This window comes from Micropterus dolomieu, linkage group LG05 (assembly GCF_021292245.1).
Source record: "Micropterus dolomieu isolate WLL.071019.BEF.003 ecotype Adirondacks linkage group LG05, ASM2129224v1, whole genome shotgun sequence".
Lineage (NCBI taxonomy): Eukaryota > Metazoa > Chordata > Actinopteri > Centrarchiformes > Centrarchidae > Micropterus > Micropterus dolomieu.
The window spans coordinates 26,927,712-26,948,776 of record NC_060154.1 but is presented as its reverse complement, the minus strand read 5'-3'; the positions used below and the strand labels follow the sequence as shown (position 1 = coordinate 26,948,776).

The window sequence follows — 21,065 nt, the reverse complement described above, 5'->3', positions numbered from 1 at the left end:
TGTTTCCCAAGAAGTGGCAATCTACTTTTTTTTTACTGAAGGGAGCAAATATAGAAGAACAAAAACCAAATAGAGGTGCATTTCATTCCTTTAGTTTTCAGCTCTTTATTTTATTCTTGTATTTTAGATCGCTCTGGAAAACATCATTTAAACATGAACATTAAACAAACTTCCAACCCCGTTGTGCTGATGTTGTGGCTACAACCACTGCTTTCCTTTAGTCTGAAGAATATTTTGTTGTGTGCATCCTTTTGGCCTGTGTTTGACAAGTCAGCCATGTTCAGTACTTCAATCTCCACCCTGATAGTTCTTTGCCTATTGAAAATAATAGTAATAATAATAAATAATAACACATTTATTTGTAAAGTACTTTTTAAGGTGGCAGCACAGAAAGTACTGCTGTTGGACCATCTGCAGGCCCAGAAACCAAAACTAGAACTAGGTTCCTGTCAAATGCTAAATAAGTTCCCTTAGATCCTAAAAAGTATCAGTGGTCAAGTATGGTCATTATTGGCCATTATTGTGAAATGAAAATGAAACACTGATTTATTATCAAGTTGTAATGATCTATTATGTCAGAGTATATCAGTGTATTTTCCTGATCCTCAGTGGCTTCGCTGATTCTTAAAATACAATAATATTGTGGAACAGAAATCTGCCCTCGGCAACAGAGAAGTAAAAACATAATGCCAAGTTAAAGGTCAAACACTCAGAGTGTACAGACACTTGTCCTAATACTGCTGTTTATTTAACAAATACAGTTCACTGTGTTGATCGGTTACCAAAAGGGCTCCCTGATATTGAATAATTTCATTAAGTAGAGCTTGAACTTAGAGCAACACACACTACATTCCAAATGCTTGTAAAATGATGGCTGATAAATCACTCCTTCATTTACACGTGCAGCTGTTTTTTTTATTTCTCTTTAAATTTGTTTAGCCTCTGAATTCTTTGCACAGTATGTAAATTCGTTTTAACAAAAGCAGCTTAAGTTTATTTCTTTAAAACAGGAGCATTTCAGGATTTGGTGGCAGTTGATTGTGGGGGCTTTAACAATTGCCACCCAAGTGATGCTCTCTGTCTTTCCATTGACTGCTTGCGTCAGTGTGGATGGGAGCTCACACTGTTTTCAGGGCAGGTGCCTGTGCCTTTGCAGCCACTGCAGCCTGACACCTGATACTAAACTAATCTAGCTGACTTAAGGAACAGGCTCTTTAAAGGTGAAAACTTTAGTAAAGCCTCTTTTGTCTGAGCCCCTGGATCTGCAGATCTTTACCTGCTGCCTGGTCTGACTCTCTTCTTAGTTTCTCACCACTGTGGCAGTTTAACGAGATATGACTGAAGTCTGTGAGCATACAGTTTAAGATGGGCAGGTAATATGTTACCAGTAAACTGATTTTTTGGTTCTTAAATTATAATCCACAGTCTAAAGCCGGAGACAGATAACTTGTGCCACAAACATGCATGGTGTTAGGATTGGTTTCATTATTGGTTCATTATTGTCTTCTCTGTTTAATTATACAATAAGCATGTGACTTAAAAATAGATATAAGATATGTGTTGAGCCCCAGCTGCATTATATACCCAATATACTAAGTCTGTCCTGACCTGTTTAAATACAGCTACAGTTGTATATTTTACTACAGCTCACCCAAACATTAGGTGCTCTAACTTCTTTTCTTTTCAAATGCCAATGTTGTTTTAACATAATTAGAAGTTTGTTTAGCTAAACTAATTGTCACGCTCAAAAGGTTTGGCTAGGTCTTCACTGACACTTGGGTCCCCTTGGGAGGCCATTGAATTGGGTTCTTTAAAGTGTTGATTTGCATTTGTGGCACGCTGACCTGTGGGCTTACGGCCCCAGGGCCTGAACAGGGTGTGGCTGGTGATTGGAGACACTGACTTCAGGTCATAGTTATGTTTAAGTTTTCTGACAGCTTTCAAATCATTATGACCACAGGGCAAAGACTTTTGGCCCCCTAGTAATAGAAGTGATTTGCACCCTACTGACCGGCCTCCTCCCTTGTCATCTGCAGCTTGCAGCTGGCACTCATGTTTACATCTGTAGAATTACTCCACTCTGTATTTCTCTCACAGTAGTTTAGATTTAAAATTCTGATGTACGTTCAAATGATGAACGTACAAACCTACAGATGCTATTTTTTGCTTGTTTAGCAAATAGCTCCGTGAGGCCTTTCAGGCTAAATAGCGCCAACCGTTTGAAGTTTTGGTTCAAATGTGTCTGCTGTAAAGTACAACAGTATTTTTCCAAATAATTCACAATAGTTGTAAATTAGGGATTTTCTACACACAATCCACTGGGCGTAAATGCAGCAATTTTAAGCTCCCCCTGAAATGTGAAAAATAAAGGCATGAAGCCAACTTGTTCTTAAATTTAGTTTTAATGGAGCTGTCACATTTCTAGTGAGCTGGTCAGCGCTGGCCCCATGACAGTGTCTGAGACGCAATGCATGTTTCCAAAACAGCTCTACATCAGTCATCTGTGATAGATACAAGTGATCCTCAGGAGTCACGTTGTTTTTCTGGGGGCCCTGCATTGTAATAGCTTAAGGGATGCAGATGGACACAATTCTTATGCTAACTAGCTACTGCAGGAATACTCTCCCAACCCCAGACTCCACTTCTCTCTCTGGGGCGTGCTGGCCTAATGGATCTTTTGCTGTACGAGTTTATTTGTTAATCTTTCTTATTATCATTGACATTGATAGAATTTGTCCATCTGCATTACTGTATATCATGTATCCATGTGGATATAAGCAGGGATGTGTGAACTGTCTTTTGAATGGCTTGCTTTAAATAGAAATGATCCAAGGGCAGTGTCAGGAAATAATTTAATCCTTCTCTGTATTTTCAGTTTCTTTATCTGGGTAGTCATATTTTGTTTTGTTAGGAAAATGCTAAACAAGTTCAGTGCAATCGTATGATAAAAGCATTAAGAACTTTTGTTGAAGTTGATATTAAGCACTGAACTATTCGCAACTGAACTAATACCTTTGAGGAGCCCTGCAGAGCCTCAAAGGAAGGGTGGGGAGACAGCGCTTCTTCTGGAGATGGGTGTGGACTCAGGTATTGGACAGGTAGCTTCTTAGACCCTCCCCTCTCTCCCTGGTATATATGACCTTCCCATAGATTCCTATAGAAGCTTCTGCTTGTCCACTTTGCATCTGTGATCAACATCACTCCTTTAGAGTGAGGAAAAGAGATTTGTGGAATCCTGGAGCCAGTGGAGCAAACAGCAGCAGCTCTGCTCAATCTCAGCGCCAACATGTTGTACCTGGAGACGGGGTCCACCACATCTTACAGCGAGGTAAGACCAACGGAGGAACTGGTAATGGGTTGTTCATCCATCGCACCCAATCTTTTAGTTAGTTTCCCAGAGCTCCATGGGACTAATGAAATATCACATATGAGTAAAAGGCCTTGTACTTCGGGACTTCAGTGTTTCAGTCAGTGAAATGATCCAAAACTTTGGACTTGTTATGTTGTTGTGTATTATTATTTACTGGATAATTTTTGGTGTAACCCAGGCATTCAAGTAAAAGAAAATATAAATGGCCTGTTCTAATCAGGTTTTACATTGAGTTAACGCGTGGCAGATGTTTATGCTTTTGACAGTATGTGTGTGTTTGCGTGCACATCTGTGTGCGTATGTCAGTCCAGAGAGCAGGGGAATGTAAACACCTGGAGAACGACTGTATGTCCTCTTGTGAAATGGCTGCTGTCTGGCTGGGTTTGGATTTAGTGAGTTGACGAAGATGATGTTGTTGTATGAGTGTTAAAATCAAAAGGTTTTGATTTATCCGTTCCTTCCATGGCAAATCTCGGGAAAATATAAAGAATGAAAAAGAAAATAGAAAAGCACCATAATGTAGGTTATTTTAATGATTAGAAACTATAATGATATTTATTTGTGTTTTATTCGTAAAGAATTTAGAGAAGGATGTTCATGGGACCAGGAGTTTTCGTTTGTTCTCCTAGATCTCTGACATTTACATTAACTGTTCTTCTGTTGTTTCGCAGACAAAGCAAACCATAAATGGCCAAAAAAATGGTTTCAATGCATCACTCTGCATTACATTTCTTATTTGGGAAATAAAATTCAGAGGTTCTATTTCCGTTTTTCACTTTCAAAGTGCAAGTGTCATGAGTAATGGATCTGTTTGCAGAGTGTGATGACAAACACTTAAAGGATGTTTTAAAGTGAATTAAATATCAAATCACGCTTTTATTAAAGTTAGTTTCAGCTTCTTTTTTAATCAGGCAACAAGGCATTATTCTGATGGAAGTTGCTTGGTATCACATCATTTCACTTTAACCATAATGGTACAGTAGCAAGCAGAAACGTTGGCTTACAGTATTTGAGACGAGAATTATTTGTTAAAAAGACAAAAACTAAACTGTGCTTTGTTAGTAAGTCTAATTTTTATGAAACACATTCTTTATTTTCTGAATTGTCAGTATCTGATCTTTGCCTAGGCTTCCACTTCTCTTTGTCGTTGGTTGCTTCAGTGAACTTTTGTGTCATGCGTCTTGTGTTTTTACCAACAAAATCCTGCATCCAAACTTAATGCCGAGCAAGTGAGCGGTGATAGATTCTCAGATTGCAGGTTGCAGATAGCAGGTGTGTCAGGTCACTGTCTTTTAAGTTGTTGAGCAGGGGGTCTTTTAAGTGGTGTCCGGCTCAATCCCTCTTGTGTGTGAGGTATCGGGTTCCCCAGTCCCCAGTCTCCTGGGAGCCGCCGTAGCCATTAGAATGCGGCTGGCCAGACTCTGCTGTTTAGTCCAGGATCGTAATTGCTTTAATGGTGTGTTGATGTAGATACAATCACCTGCTCTGCCCACCCCAGGAGGTATAAGGTGTAGATAGACCCCCACCCAGCCCCACCTCAACCCCCAGCCCTGTTGAGCCTTTAATGCCTCCCTCCCCTGTGGTCACTCATCACAGTCCCATAGATGCTCTTATATATGCTTGCCCAAGGTACATGGAACAGGTCACCAGAGAGCCTGGAATGGGAGCTATTCCCCCCTCAGGCCAGGTCTGCACCGGTTCCTGTCACCTGTTTGTCGTCCAAGCTCTTTACCAGTGCTTACACTTTGTGACCACCTAACATGAGCAGCAACTGGAGAATTCATGTATGTTTACTTAAAGATCATGGAGATTAATGTGTTGCAGTCTTCAAACATAAAGCTATTTTACAGTTTATGCATTTGTATGGCGTTCATGGTGTTGATGGAGGGACTGCTGCAGAGGGGGCAGGATTTTACTAGAAGATGTGCTCCTTGTAAATCACAATCTTTTGTAACATATAAATCAGAAACCGGTCAGCACCTCTAAGCTAACCTCGCAGACACTTATGTTTTGACAGCTGCAGAGAGCACCATTATACTAATAATAAAATATCAATATTATAATTTGTTAACCCTATTAATAATTATTAGACCATTGGCCTAGCAATAAGTACAACACAAGAAATATTTTGAATGTCAGTATGTCATACCAAATGCCACTGTGTTGACATTAGCTATAACTTTTAAATTAGTGCTGCCATGTGTATTTGAAGCGTCTTTGATATGTGTTCTGGATAATTCAGATTCCTACATTGTAATCAACAGGCCATAACTCTGAAGGTCAACAGTCTCCTTTTTCCCGTGAAATGCTCACCCCAGCATTTATCTCAGACAAAGAAATTAGCTTGAAGGCCTCAAACAGACAGCAAAACCTTTCAGAAACTTTATTAAAGGCTGTTGAGGATGTCAAGGCTGCTGATTTACCCTGACGTCCCAAAGGTCTAAACACAGCGTCGGCTATAAACAGAAGGAATTTTTAAGAGCAGCTAAAGTGGTTATTAAATGGTAGCTGTATTATAGTGGAATAAGATCTGATGAAAGGAAACGAACAGAAGGCCTGAAACCTGGGGAAAAAAAGGGTGTGTACGCCTTTTTTAAAGGCTGATATCCCACTTCCAGTCAATTTAACATTAAAACATGATGAGTATAGGTGAGACTCTACTGCTGGGCTTCACTATCTGGTCAATTATGGCTTTATCCTCATCTTTGAACCTTATATTCATTTAGATCATGAGAAGCATAATCCAGGGCCCTGTATTTAATGTTAAGTATTCTGTGTCAGGCATTGTGCTTTATCTCCCTGCTTTTATCTGTGTTTGGTCTGTGGCCAGCATCAACCTTTTCTTTAGAATAATAATTTGACATTGATAATTGGTGCCTGTCATTTCCACCTTTGCAGCTGCCAGCATCAGGTACTGGGGGAGGTTGTGTCATCTCTGAACGGCTCAGCACCTCCGTTCCACTGCAGTGAATTGCGCCACAGTTCAATAGAATCACTATCATGATCGCTGACTTCTCACCTATGGGAAAACACTGTCAAAAACAGGAAATTGTGTCACCCTGTCAGCTCTCATGCAAAACAGGGAATATTTTCCTTCTATTCATCCACATAGGCCAAAATAAAAATCTTAATTTTTTAGTAGCTGATTAGCTTGTGCTATTTTTTGTCACATCAATATGAACCATACCCCATTTTTCTCCTCTGAGATCAAATGCACAGGGCCACTCTTCAGCCCATTGAGTTTAAACCTTTATAACACGTGTGTAATTAGCCCATTGTAATGGAGCGTGTGTTTGGGGAGGCCTCTCCCTGCTAAAGTCTGGAGGGTCTTCACCAGAGTGGAGTTTTCTTTCTCTCTGAAGGTGTGTGTGTGTGTGTGTTCGTTCCATTCACAAAACACTTGTCCCCTAACACCTGCATGCCCAGCATAATTGTTCTCCAGACAGGCTCTTATAAGCCCCTGGTGTCACATGTTTGTAGGAGGTTAAGCAGCCTTGCGCCGCACACACAGTGACCCTCATCCGAACAGCTATCTCCCCTGTGGCGCTCTTGCACAAGTATGCTGAGGTTGACTCAGATGACCTCTCAGGTGTGTCTGTCTGACTGTGTATGTGTGGATCTGTATGTAATAAAGCAGCAACATTGCTTCATAAGTCACTACCTTGATTAATAGCTAAATAGCCTACCTAGTCTGTGTTTTGTTGGTCATCTGGCACACCACTAACACCTGGCAGTGCAATGGGTGTGAGCTGGACAGCTGTGGTCAGCCGTGCTTGAAATAAACAAGAGGCCCTGGAGAGATTAATGGCTGTCTAAAGAGTGAGAGCCATGGCACCTCGTCCAGGAATGTGCCACTTATAAATAGAAAGGAATGGGGTGAATGGCAAGCAGAGCATGCAGGAAGGGGCTGGCCACGACCCAGGTGTATTCTCCATCCTGTTAAAAGGCAGATATTTTAATTCCATTCCTTATGTCTGAATAGTTGTGGCTGTGGAAAAGGGAATCAGAAGGTGAAGTAGTACAGTTTGTAGCAGAACACTGGCCCAAAAGCAAGGCTATTGTTATTAATTATTTAAATTATAAAATCAGATTTTGTATTTCTACCATATAGACATTTCTGAGGCCAATGATCTCAGGAGTGTTAACATGTTGGTTCAGGAAGGAGCTAGACCGTAAACACAACACAAGGAAACATGGTTTATGTTATACCATGGACCTTTTTTTTTTTGGAAACAAGATCTCCTGTCTCTTGATCTCCACTTCCTTGTAGCATGCTTTCTTCAAGTGTTCTTCACCACCATGTGTACTTATGGTACATTCAACTTAAACACACTTTAAGGGCTCACGGCAATGATTTTGAACTGAAAACATTGAACATGCATTATTTACATGCATATGCATAATTTACCACCTGTGTCTGTGAGTAATTGAAAACTATTACACTGGTTGCTGAAAGCTAATTCTTGAACAATTGTCACGTTCTCAATGTTTATGTAGATCAGTCTAACATGTGACAGACTAACTCTTAATTCTTCTTTGTGTCAGATTGAAGCGCCTTGAAATTCTCCTGTAATGACCAAAGACATTCCTTTGCCCCCACCCCCACCCCCCCCACCCTCTCCCCCACCCCCTCCATTTTGTCTCCAGTCGCAGTATACAAACCTGGGGCTCCTGAACAGCATGGATCAGAACATTCAGAACGGGGGCTCAACCTCTACCAGCCCCTACAACAACGACCATGCACAGAACAACGTGACAGCACCGTCACCCTACGCCCAGCCCAGCTCCACCTTTGACGCCCTTTCTCCCTCACCGGCCATCCCATCAAACACAGATTATGCTGGGCCCCACACCTTTGATGTGTCTTTCCAGCAGTCTAGTACAGCAAAGTCTGCCACCTGGACGGTAAGACTCTTAGTTTGTGCACTCTGCTTATAGTAATTGTAGCTCATCGTCAAGCAGCATTTGGCAATAAAAACTTACATAGAGGGTATGCACATGACGTCACAGAACGCAGTTACGCTCACTGAGTGGAAGAAAGGCGAGCAGCAGTGTTAGAATAAATAAGCAAAAACACAAACAACACATCTAAAATGGGAAAGAGCTGGACCACTGGTTCTTTGGTAAACAGTAAGGATCAATGTTGAGTCCGACTGCCTTTAATTTGAGCAAATAATCACTTGTTTTACTCCCAGTTTGCTAAACGCAGCCACGGTAACAGATGTTTTGCCACTCAGTCCAGCATGTTCCGGAAGGGGAAGTGACATCAACGCATACCCTCTATTGCCATTATGTATAGAGAGCCAAAGTCCCGTCTCTCTCCTAGCTAGCCTTTGTAGCACTAGCATCTTTGGGGGGTGATTGATAGAGTGCATTTTTCACTGGTTCCTGAAAAGCTGAAATATGTTCCCAGGGTTTTCCTCACATACTCTGACGTGCATGGAGATCTACTTACTGTATTGGATAGTAAAGAGTGAACACTTTTTAAAGGTATAGACCATCGCATACATTTATTTGTATTCACTTACTGAGAGTTAGATGACAAGATAGCAAGCGTAAAATGTCCAACCAAGATTTACATATTAAAAAAAAACTAGGGTAATTTCAGACAGACAAGGTAAGTTGTCAATCACAATATGCTCTGAGTGGACCTTCAAAGGTATGTATGTCTGCTGGTTTCTGTTTTCTTTATTCTATGACATCTGGGTGATTAACCAAAATATTCTTTGGCTTACAGACTGGATGTTTGAAATTAGGGCTGGACGATATTGAAAAATATGTTACCATGATAAAAAGTTTCATATCTTTCGATATTGATATTTGTCACAAGTATCAAATCGTTATTGTGGTTTAAACTCTTCATGGTCAACACTTGAGGCCAAACAATGGATCACTTCACAAATCTGAGGTAGAACATACGAAACATTTATGATAAAAACTTTGTCAACAAATATGCATGGGTAAAATTAAGTAAAAGCTTTTTTCAGTCCTTGTTCCTCAACAAAATCTTATTAAAAAATTAAGTCCTAATTCATGTATTATTCAAGTGAATAATATCAAACATTTATTGAATATTTATTATATTGTTATTGAAAAAAATTATATTGCGATAATTATTGTTATTGTTTTATTGTCCAGCCCTATTTGAAATATATCAGTTTTTCATGTAGTTTGCTAGAGTTTTATATGCAGGCATATGCTTTTCATAAAACATATGGACCCACAGCGACACTTTTATGCACTAGCTGTCATCATAACATGTCAGAGTAGAGGTCATGGAGCTACTTCTGACCGTTCTTATGCCTTTTCTGACAATCTCTGCTCCAGGCTGATTTAGGTGCACATTATTTGTAAGTCCTGCGTTTCACAGTTACATCTGGCTGGAAAGATTTACAGCTTCAAATCATGACTAATCCCAAGGCATTTCGTTAAGGCTCACACATTATGTATATATTATTATATTCACATGATGAAAAAACAAATGCTGAAGAGCATGGTCTCACCACATAGGCTGTCACTATAAGAGACATTCACCTCCAACAAAGTTTTAGCCTTCAAACGTCAAATCATCATATAAATAAATAATGTGCATGGACATTAACAGAGGTAAACAGTCTCAGCAGTTGGTCCGGGTGTGGTGATGCCCTTTGCAGCTAGATGTCACCATGTGATGCCCGATAAACCTACACAACCAGCTCCTCCTGCTCTGTCATTATACATGACAGGGCTGAGGGACAGCTGTTGCATCAGAGCCCCACCTGCTCGCTTGTTTACGTGTCTAATGTGCACTGCTGTGCATGGATGCTGTAACAGCCCCACATGTTCAGTGCATTGATGCACCCTAGCGGACACCATAGGTGACAGAGATGTCACCGTCAGACGAACGTTTGTCCTTGTATGTGGACTTTTTTTAATTTTTAGATACATTTAGATTTGGAGGGTCCTGATTATCAAGATTTCACACTTAAGTGGCTGTCTATGTGTGACATGTTGCTGATTTACATAATACATTACAATGCAGTATTTGTAAATGCAACGTTGAATGAGACATGGAAATGGTCATTAACAGGTCTCGTTAGTTAATTAATAACAAATGGGTCCAAAATGACTGTTGGAAAAACCTGCTGCGCCTTCCAAGTAAAGGGGCTGAACTCAGGGCGTGGTGGGCGATCTCACCTTATTCTTTGGCCCGCCAAGTGTGGGACTGTGACATTTACCCAATTCCCACACTGCATCACTCATCCCTCTCATTTTCACAGTCCAAAAACAAAAGTGTTTGTCTGGTGTGCAACTGTGAGTAGGATAAGAGTGTGGTTTATGAAAGGCACGCCCCATAGCCTGAGCCACACTGGTTTAGGACACATCCCCATCATAGACACATGTAGTGCAACAGACTATGTGTCCCACAGTCATAACACATGATGCAAGACTGGTTTGATTGGTCTGACTTAACATGGAAGAGTAGTGGATTGTTGCTTATTATTATCACTGTACTGAGCAAAGTGTCTTTCCCCCGATGGCTAAACTTTATATTGACTCATTCAAGTAACAATTACCCAAAAATAAACAAGGCTAACAAGAGGAAGAGATTTTATATACTTACTTTACATTTTTTCTATGTAAAGTCTGGTAATACTGGTGTGATCAAATGGATGTCAGCTTTATTGTCCCAGTGGCAACTTGGAAGACAAGAATGAGAGCTAAAAATACTACAGTAAAATAAATCTGTGAACCATGATGAATAAAGTGGCACTTTTCTGAAAAGGTATTATAAGGGTATTCCACTGAGTTGGTGGATGAGCAGAAAGGCTGTTAGTGATTTCACCTTTCTGACCTTTTGTTTTGTAGTTTATATCTTTCCATTATGTTCACAGAAGTTCATCTAAACTGTAAAAAAAGATCAATTACCAGGTTAAACGTCAGTGCATCATTCACTAAAGACATCTTTTGTAGCTGCAAAATGCAGTCACTTAATCCCACCTAAGAGTATATGTCACACTTATGCCTCACTGAACATTACTTTGTTGTGCTGTGGCTGATTTTCCACAATGGCTCATAGAGAGGGTCATTTCCCCCCGTGGAATTATGATTATAGTGTTGGTTCCCATCGCGAAGGAGCCTCCCTCACCTGATCTCAGGAGAGCTTTCGCAAAGCTGCTATAATCTCAACCCAATAGCTCAACTGGTGGACTGATGGACTGATGGCAGAGAGCCACTGAAGATGTCACCACCACAGCTTTTCTCTGTGCATAGATCTGCTAATGCACCCTTTTGAAGGCCTGCGAGATCTTCCACAGGACTTAGTGGACTGTGTAATGTGCTTTTTGATGACTGTTCTTATGGAGACACACCTAATCCCCAACCCACACCTTAACCTCTTCCTGTCTAGGATGACTGTGACAGACACACACACACACACACACACACACACAGAGGAGCAACGCGTCAACATTTCCCAGAACTGCTCCCACACAGTTTCCTCGTTGGCACTCCTGCAGTCTCCATGGTGCTTCCTCTTTTATCTCTTAGATAGAAAAAACACACTTGGCCAGGTCAAATGAATACATGGGTTGGAGATGTTTTATCTTCTTTGCTTTCCTAAATTAATGGAGTGTTGCAAATGGGGCAGCCATTGTTGGCTACTTATGCAGCTATTGTGGGGCTGAAGATTGGTTGTGTTTGCCATGTGTATTAACTGCCACCACATATAGTTGTCAAAGGAGAGGAATGTCATGGTTTGGGCTATCACTGGGACGCTGCAGAGCTAGGGGGATTACAGTAATGGATTGAGGGCCTGTAGATAATACTTGTGTAAATACCGTGTGCCTCTTCCCTGAACCCTGTGCTCTTGGAGTGGGCTCTGTCTTTTTTGAGAGAATTTAGCTTGATGGTTGCATCTCACATTGCGCCGGAGGAGGAGGAGGAGGAGGAGGAGAGCCCTTGAATGCTCAAAGAGAAGAGTGTTCTAGCGAAAGGCAGCAAGACACAGCTTGCCCCTGGAACATCTGCGGGCCCGTCCCACGCCTCACGAGATGGGGCTGAGACTTGTTTGTGTCAAGAAGCTTGTCACGACTCGCCCATCACAGGGAGACAAGCCCTAAATGCTACAGATGGGAAAAGGTAGAGGGGAAATTTTTAAAAAGGGAAGAGTTGGGATATGGGCTATGGGATTTCTTCGTAATCGGTTTGGAAAAGCACATTCTCTTACAGTTTAGATTACAAGATTGTTTGGTTTTTTACCTCTAACAAACAACCCTGCAGCAGCAATGTACCTCAACAGAAAACTTGCTGTAGTTACATAAATACAAAAAATACATTAGTCTGTCATCAGAAACTAACCAAACACAGAAACCATTGTTGTGTTTTTACAACAACACACCCATTAACATAATACTTCCTTGAAGGATAAGTACATCAATTGTGATTAAAAAATGTTTTCCTTTTTTGTGAATAGAAGACACTATAATTCTACTTAACTGACTTTAGCTACTCAGCATGTGAAAAGAATGGGGGAAAAAAATCAGGATTTTCTTGTTCATATCTCCCCACCTGTTGGCTTTTATTTTCGGTTTCAACTGCAGTGAACTCCCTAGTAGTTACAATCATGTAGACTGCTGGTGAAGACAGAGATTCGATTGGCTAATTCCAACAGTGACAGATACGTATTGGACTCTTTCAGCAGTGGCTACATAAACATGATGCCACATGTCAGTGTACAGGTTTGCCTCGGGGACAGGTATCATCACATTGTGTGTGTGTATGTGTTAAAGTATAGAGAAAGGTAATGATTTTAATAATTATATACCATTTTACCACATATGACTTCTCTTCCAAGTGCGTGTTTCTTTCTGTTTCAGAGTAGAAAAAAATACTCCTTTGCATTATTGAATTAAACAGGTTTGGGAGAAGCTTTAGGCATGACATGACTTGTCAGGTATGAAGAAGACAAGACCAGAGGCGCCAAACAGTGCTTGTTTAAGGCCTGATGTTTGTCAGGACTTGACTTCTGCATGCGCCCGCAGCGCCTGTCAGGGAGAAAAGAACACTACAGCTGTGGGCCTGCCTCAACCTGTGCTGCACGGGATGTGTGTGTGTGTGTGTGTTAGAAACTAAATTCACACATGCTGCACATACACCGGAACATGTAGCAAGCATTTAGATTAATATAAGAGCATATTTTCATTATTACTCCAGCTAACAAGCTGCAGACAGGGCAGTGAGTGTCTTTTTTTTGTCTGGTAGAGTTTTACAGCAGCAGTCAGAGGTTTTGTTTGTAAATACAGCCACTTCGGGGCATTTATCATTTTTTTCAGCCTCACTGCCACATGTTGAAAGTAATGTGTCACGTGTGGTTCTTGCAAACACTCAGAGACATTTTCTTTTTGAATGATTGTGATTAAGCAGCTCTGTATTGTGTGCTGTGGGTTCCTTGGCTACACATTGTGACCAATGAAAGGCTCATAATTACATGTTAACACCTGAGCACCGCACCCTGTGTGAATCCCATCAGTCAACCGGCTGTCCTCCACCCTCAACAGTGTTAGCTTTAGCCGCGCGCTGCTTTCAGCAATCAGCAGCAGCTCCTGCTCTCACTGCTGAGCAAACACAGCACCGGCAGCAAATAGTTGTGTGCTTAAAGTTTATAGCTTCGGGGCTGGGATGGTTCTCTGGCGTGTGTGTGTGTGTGTGTGTGTGTGTCTCTGTGTGTGTGTGTGTGTGTGTGTGTGTGTGTGTGTGTCTCTGTGTGTGTGTGTGTGTGTGTGTGTGTGTGTGTGTGTGTGTGTGTGTGTGTGTGTGTGTGTGTGGAAGTTTGAGACAGTAGGATATGATCTAAACAAACTTTGGTTTTCTGCCTCTGACGTCTTTGACTAGATCTTAGTGCTCTGAGTTGTGCTGTTTTTGCCTTGAGCTACACAAAACTAGCACCCTCTAATTATTCAAAACACTACATACTGACCCTCCACACAGCACATCTCTCTTTCTCTTCACCTCATAATCTCTCTCTCTTTCTCTTTTGCTCTTTCCCCCGTCCCTGTGCTTGGTTTCTCCACCTCATTTAGCTGATTGACAGAGGCGTACGGGGAGTATCAGGTTAGGAGCAAGGGGACAACTACAACCATTCATCTTAGGCTTTTTTTGTTTTGTAAGAAGACAACCTTCATGGAAAGCTGCTTTGATTTTAAGGAAGAGTCAGTTCAGTCATTGTGTTGACATACATGTCCCAGAGCTTGAATTGTTCTCATCAGTCACTATATCATGTTAACAGATCAGAACATGTGGCACTGATTTTATTTTTATAACCTTAACATTAAATATTAAGTCAACTATGTAGCAGTGAATCTTAGCAGCACTGTGTGTCAGTTGGTAATAAGGTCACTTGAGGAAAGCTGAGAATTTGGGTTAACATTAACTCGCCTTTATTAGTGGATCCCGTCTCGGGGTGACGTGCACAGCAGTGATGTGTGCCGTTGGGAAAGCAAGGTACTGTTTTGGGTTTGTCCTGATGAAAGGAAAGGTTGTGCCTGGGGAGCAGAGTAGAAAATGTCCGTGCCAAGCTTGTGTAATATTTAAAGTCAGCAGAGACGGGTACTGGGATGAGCTCCTTTTTCTTTGGAAAACCACACTTAATAAAGGTGGAATTTTATGTTGCATTGTTCTCGAACACAGCCCCAAGCGGTTTCCACAATGTTCACTTTTTTTCTTCTCTCAGAAATGAATCTGACAGGGAAATATTGCCCTCCACCCCCACCCAATGTCTCCCTCACAGAGAGGATTTAAAGCTGTGCTTACACAGCAGTGATTTGAATGGTTTGTTTACACAGTTGGGTTATGCCTATTAGTAACAATTCAGTCTTTCTGATGGCTTACTGGTTATCAATTCTAACAGTGCCAGGGATCAAGGTACATCCATTATTCATGACTCCTGGCTTACAAACTTGAAAGTGGGCCAGTTTTTGTGAGCAACCATCACATTTTGGCACCAGATGGATCTTCTGTAACTGCTGTGATGACTCCTTCAATCCTGTACTCAGAGCTCAAACTGAGTCATTTTCATCCAAACCCACGAGGAAAACTGCACCCAACCTTGTGTAGCGTTGGCTTGCCAGCCTCTTTAGAAGCCCTGTTCTGTATGATGAGTGGCCATCAGATGCTTTAGCAGAATACTCCTCCCTTGAAGATGAAAGCCAGGCCCACTTTAATTGCTGCTGGAGGGGTCCATTTTATGGCGCTCTTCGGAAGTCCCAGAGGCTCTCTGTGAGACATCTTTGAGGTTGCCCAATACACACTTCTAGCACCAAAACTTGTGTGTGTGTTTATTTAAGTAGGTCATAATCACAGTGTTGTCTTTAACCCTTTTTGCTTCAGGGGAAACCAGAAGTCCACAGTCCAGACAACAGGTGTTTTAGGCAGTTTTATAAATCTTTTTTGTCTTTTGTCTTGTTTTTTCTCATTTCCAGTACTCAACAGAACTCAAGAAGTTATACTGCCAAATTGCCAAGACATGTCCCATCCAGATCAAAGTCCTGACCACCCCACCACAGGGCGCTGTCATCAGAGCCATGCCTGTTTACAAGAAAGCCGAACATGTGACCGAAGTGGTGAAACGCTGCCCGAACCACGAGCTGAGCCGCGAGTTCAACGACGGTCAGTCCTTTAGATTTATTAAACAGCAAACTGTCTCCCATGTTTCACTTCAGTAATCATTCTTTGCTGCCGCCATTTAATGACACCACTCGTGTTGCTTCCAGGTCAGATAGCTCCACCGAGCCATCTGATCCGTGTGGAGGGTAACAACCACGCCCAGTACGTGGAGGACACCATCACTGGAAGGCAGAGCGTGTTAGTTCCTTACGAACCTCCCCAGGTGAGCTGTCCGTCATCGTGGAGTGAGGCCGGCTGAATGCCCTGTCAGCGACGCCTCACCACCTCAGCCTGACTCTGACAGAGCAGTGACAGACTTCTGAGAGCCTGGGCTCTCATGTCCAGCCACTCAGTCCTGACACGCAGCAACTGCTGTCCCCTGAAGCCCCTCAGTATCAACACTAGTTCATCGCAGTGCAGGCCTCAGAAGGAAACAGTTTTTTTTATTCTGCCATTTTATACCCATGTGGGTTCTGTAGGTCATATTGCAAGTTATGATAGCATGTCGCATGAGCTAGGTCAAGCACCTCCTTTAGAGCTTCAGCTATTCTTTAGAAAGGAAGCGTCGCTTGTAGTTACAAATATGGTTTCATCCTTTTTAGCCAATAACTTTTTAATTCTATCAGGAATGAGGCGAGAAGAACATGATTAAATTAAGAAGCACACACACATGAATCAGGGCGATGAATCTGTTTTACACTCATTAATGATAATTCTATTTGTCTATAATTGGTTTTGGATTTTAGGTAGGCAAAATCTTGAGTTGTCCTTGGCTGAAATCATTATTCTTTGGATATTTTAAATATGTGTGATGAAAGAAAAACGCACCCATTAAAAAAATAAAAAACAAATTTATAAATAACAATAACTTTCTACAGTCAGAGGTCTGCAGGGGAACCTGGTTTCTTGGCCATGTTTCTAGTAGAGCTTTGACATGTGTCCCTCATGACATTCACAGCAGTGTGGAGGAATGTGTCTCCCATCATTCAACCCAAAGGGATTTTAAAGCTGAAACTGAAATAGATAATGAAAATTCAACAACATGTGAAAATTCAACCCTCATTTCAACAATAGTGAAGTGGGTGCAGAGAATTCTTCTAGTGTTTGCAGGTTTTACATTGACCAGGTTGTGTCTGTGCATGCAAATGCAGCCTCCAGTTTCCTGTTTTAACCTCATTTCAAGAAGAAACCATTTCTTTTGTTTGTGTCTTTCTGTCACCCAGTGATGTCACTCACCGTCGGTGTCCTTCTCCTTTCTCAGGTGGGGACAGAGTTTACCACTATTTTGTACAACTTCATGTGCAACTCGAGCTGCGTGGGCGGAATGAACAGACGCCCAATTCTTATCATCGTCACTCTGGAAACCAGAGAGTAAGAGAGACAGTCATTGTCGTCCTCAGTGTTCGCCTGTCAGGCCTCCAGTTCAGCTGTGGATTGTTTCTGACCCGCTGTGTCCCTGTCTTCTCCCAGTGGTCAGGTATTAGGCCGCCGGTGCTTCGAGGCCAGGATCTGCGCCTGCCCGGGCCGAGACAGGAAGGCAGACGAGGACAGCATCCGCAAGCAGCACGTAACGGACGCCACAAAGGGCAATGACGGTATGAAGCGCCGTAAGTAGGGCCGGGGCTGGTGACGGGCTAACAAGCTTTGGTCTTACCTGACGTGCTGCCGGGGTCCAGGACCCTCAGCCGCTAACTCGCTAACACACTTTGTGAAGGCTGCTAAACTCTGCCACCTTCTTTCACTCGCTTGTTTCCTCTCCTTCTCTGGCTTAGGCGAACTGTTCAGCACATGGCCAGTGGTAAACTCACACTTGACTGTCCTCTTTTCAGCCTTCCGCCAGGTCTCCCATGGCATACAGATGTCCACCATCAAGAAGAGAAGATCTACAGACGAGGAGGTTTTTTGTTTGCCTGTAAGTTTTACTTTCAGCGAAATTGCGTTAAAACTTTATGAGGAGTGCATCCGAGCTGCTTACTGACCATTGTATTATTTTTTTTTTCTTACAGATCAAAGGCCGTGAAATTTATGAGATTTTGGTAAAAATCAAAGAGTCTCTGGAACTCATGCAGTTTCTGCCGCAGCACACTATAGAGTCGTACAGGCAGCAGCAGCAGAATCTCCTTCAGAAACAGTGAGTACCTGTTCAGATTCATAATAGAGGAATGCTCATTTGTTCTCGGGCTCATTATGAGAGACAGACCTGCGGTCCTTGCAAGGTTCACCCTCCAATTCTAGTTTTCCTTGTGCTGTTTTTTTTAGCTACACACCCTTTCCTCCTTCTTACGGATTGCTCGTTTGCTTGAACAGAGCTTTGTTTTTGTTTTTGTTTTTGAATAGACTGCAGTGATTTAACTGACTTAACACGACTGACTTGTTTCTGGAAAAGTGGATTGCACTGATAAAGGCTATGCATGAGATTTTGTGATTCTATTTATTGCTGCTGCTGAAGCATCGCAGCTATCGAGTCAAAGCTGATAATAATTGCTCAAAAATGGGTAGTATTCAGTGTTTCCCAGCAGCGGAGAGTTTACCTAGAACTTGCTCAACGCTGGCAGCTTGGAGGGTGAGCCTTGCATTAGTAAAGCAGTTTTTTTTTTTCTTCCTCTCTCATGGGACATGAGCCAAAGCTGATGAATCGTGACAAATGTACCTGGCTATGCTTTGTGAAGGAGAAGCTTCCAAAGATTCATGGTAACGCCTTTGGGTGCTTTGCCAGGTTTGCACAACAGCACCCAACAAAATCCGTGCCTCGGCCTCATCTATCCACCTGAGCATAATTAAAACTGTCTCCGACACACATGTTCTCACACACTTTTCCTCGTCCACGCCCATTTCAGTAGAAGCTATAGAAAAGAGGGAGATGGGTGTAAATGATAGTTTGACAGCCCTCTGATGTTAATTATTGCTTATGTTATAGTTTCCCATTAAGAGACTTGCAGACAGCCTCACAGTGAGATAATGCGTGCATTTGCTGGGTTTTACTTTACTTTTGTTTGTTGCTGACTACCTGTTGCTGTCAGGCCATAAAATATTGGTAAATGCGTGATCAGACAGACATTGAACAAAGTCAAGATGCACTCAGCTTTTTGTGGATTTGCTGAACATATTAGGTTCTATATTCATAATTTATTTAAAATCTGAATATTAGAAGGGAAAATGTGTTGGTGTGTTTGCCCTTCTTTATTTTGGTTATCATGCGTGTTTCTCTTAGCTTTCTGTGTATATTCCTACAATCCTCGTTACTGTCTTGTGTAATTTACACCTCCTACAATGTTTCCCTCGCAGCCTTTGAAATAAAAGGTTCTGTCCACAGCAAATGTTTCAGGCCTTTTTTTCTTCTCCACTGTGTAAATATTAAGAAATAGCAGTCCACACACACCTGTGATCTGTGTTTGTAGACTGCCATCTTCTGGACAGTGTCATTAGTGCAGAAGATTGATGTTGTGATAAAGTTACAGCCGTCCGTCACACACACACACACACTTTGAGCAGTTCTTTTTGTGTATCTCTTCTTCATTTTGAACTTTTCTGAACCTCTGGGCCTCTCTGGGGTCACTCCTCTCCTCCTCTGTCAGTGAGCCCTTATTTCTGCTCTCTCTTTTCTTTCTGGTTCCTCCCTGCAGTCTGATAAAAACCCGCCTTGGTAGCCAGCTCGTGGAGCCTGCGGGAGAGCAGAGGCGGCGCTGCAGCTCCTCCTGAAACTCTGCCCCACATTCCTCCTCCTCCTCCTCATCCCGAGTTACACGGACCTCCTCTCTGTCTCCTTTTTATCAACTTTGATTTTCCTCATCTCCCCCCTTTCTGCCTTTCCTGGGATTCTGCACTGAGGATGTCACACTGAAACTTTGTGTTTTTAAGATCTGTTGCAAGATCATGGAATATCACATTTTATTCAGCCGTTATCTGCAGTAACACGACATGTAGGCTGTAGCACTACATGCTGGACACATGCTTCGTTTATCCTACTGGCTCTACTGAAGTGGCCATTGAAATTCATAGATTATAATTTGTAGAATGATTTGCATGCGTTATTTTTGTCCATGAAAAGGATGTTTTATATTGGGATGATCCTCACTTTGTTCAGGTCATCCCTGATTAATGTAACAGTATTTATCTGTTGCATAGAGTCTGTTTGTGAAACGTTCATCCCATTCAGCCTTTCGTGATGGCTGAAGTTGGACAGGAACCAAGCTTAACTGTCTTTTTCTCTATCCTTGACTTGTTTTGTGTTTATTGCCTCCGCGTCGTCATGAGAGCTGGACTCACAAAATCTATCTTTTGGGTTTTGGGGGCGGGGGAGAGACTTTATTATTGAGAGAACTTTTTTTTGCTAATGCTGGTCATGTTTTATAAAGTCACTGCAGGACAGTTTGCGTGTTTTGTTTTCAACTTTCCTCAAAGAAATGTCTTTGAACAGAGGAAAGTGAACATTTGTTCTGTGACCAGTCTGTTTGAAACAGTTTGGTTTTGGTTGCTGCTGCACATTTGTCTGTCAGAACATAATAAATGGCTTTTTTTTGTTGTTGCTTGAACTTGTTGCTGTCCTTTTGCATTTACTGCTCTGTTTCATTATTGAAACATGTGGCCCTCCCTGTGGGCCCAAAAGTTACATTTAGTCACTGTAATATGAAATATGAAATGCTACGTTTAATCAGAGTAATAAACTTGTTCATGTTGTCATTATTGTTTCCATGAAAGGACAATACTGACCAGGCCTTAGTCATGAACTGTGAGCGCTGCTGAACGCTGATTATAACCTCCTCTTTCCAGGACTTCAATGCCGTCTCAGCCCTCCTACGGGTCCTGCTCCCCTACTCACGGAAAAGTCAACAAGCTGCCCTCTGTCAGCCAGCTCATGAACCCCCAGCAGCGTAACACACTCACCCCATCCAGCATGTCTGGAGGCCTGACTGACAGTAAGTGTGCCCCTTTGTTTTTCTCTTCCCGTCTATCTCAGGCCGTAGTCGCCTCCCCCCCCCCCCCCCCCCCCCCCGCCCCCCCTCGTCGTCCTGTCCCTCCTGGGCTTATTTTAAACTTATAAAGACAGCATGTC

General features: G+C 42.1%; 1 protein-coding gene across 9 annotated transcripts in view; it reads left to right on the top strand.

The window, feature by feature from the left end:
• The window catches only part of tp63 (tumor protein p63), a 32,024-nt gene that overhangs the window by 7,931 nt on the left and 3,028 nt on the right, over positions 1–21,065 (top strand). For 6 of the 9 annotated variants that reach the window (XM_046048598.1, XM_046048603.1, XM_046048602.1 and 3 more), the window contains exons 4-11: positions 8,018–8,275; positions 15,829–16,015; positions 16,120–16,235; positions 17,274–17,383; positions 17,483–17,619; positions 17,842–17,924; positions 18,019–18,143; positions 20,783–20,928. In XM_046048598.1, the coding sequence (XP_045904554.1) occupies positions 8,018–8,275; positions 15,829–16,015; positions 16,120–16,235; positions 17,274–17,383; positions 17,483–17,619; positions 17,842–17,924; positions 18,019–18,143; positions 20,783–20,928 (1,162 nt within the window). Of the gene's footprint in view, positions 1–3,195; positions 3,329–8,017; positions 8,276–15,828; positions 16,016–16,119; positions 16,236–17,273; positions 17,384–17,482; positions 17,620–17,841; positions 17,925–18,018; positions 18,144–20,782; positions 20,929–21,065 lie in introns of those variants that run through there. The other 3 variants (XM_046048605.1, XM_046048604.1, XM_046048599.1) reach the window with 3 other exon arrangements.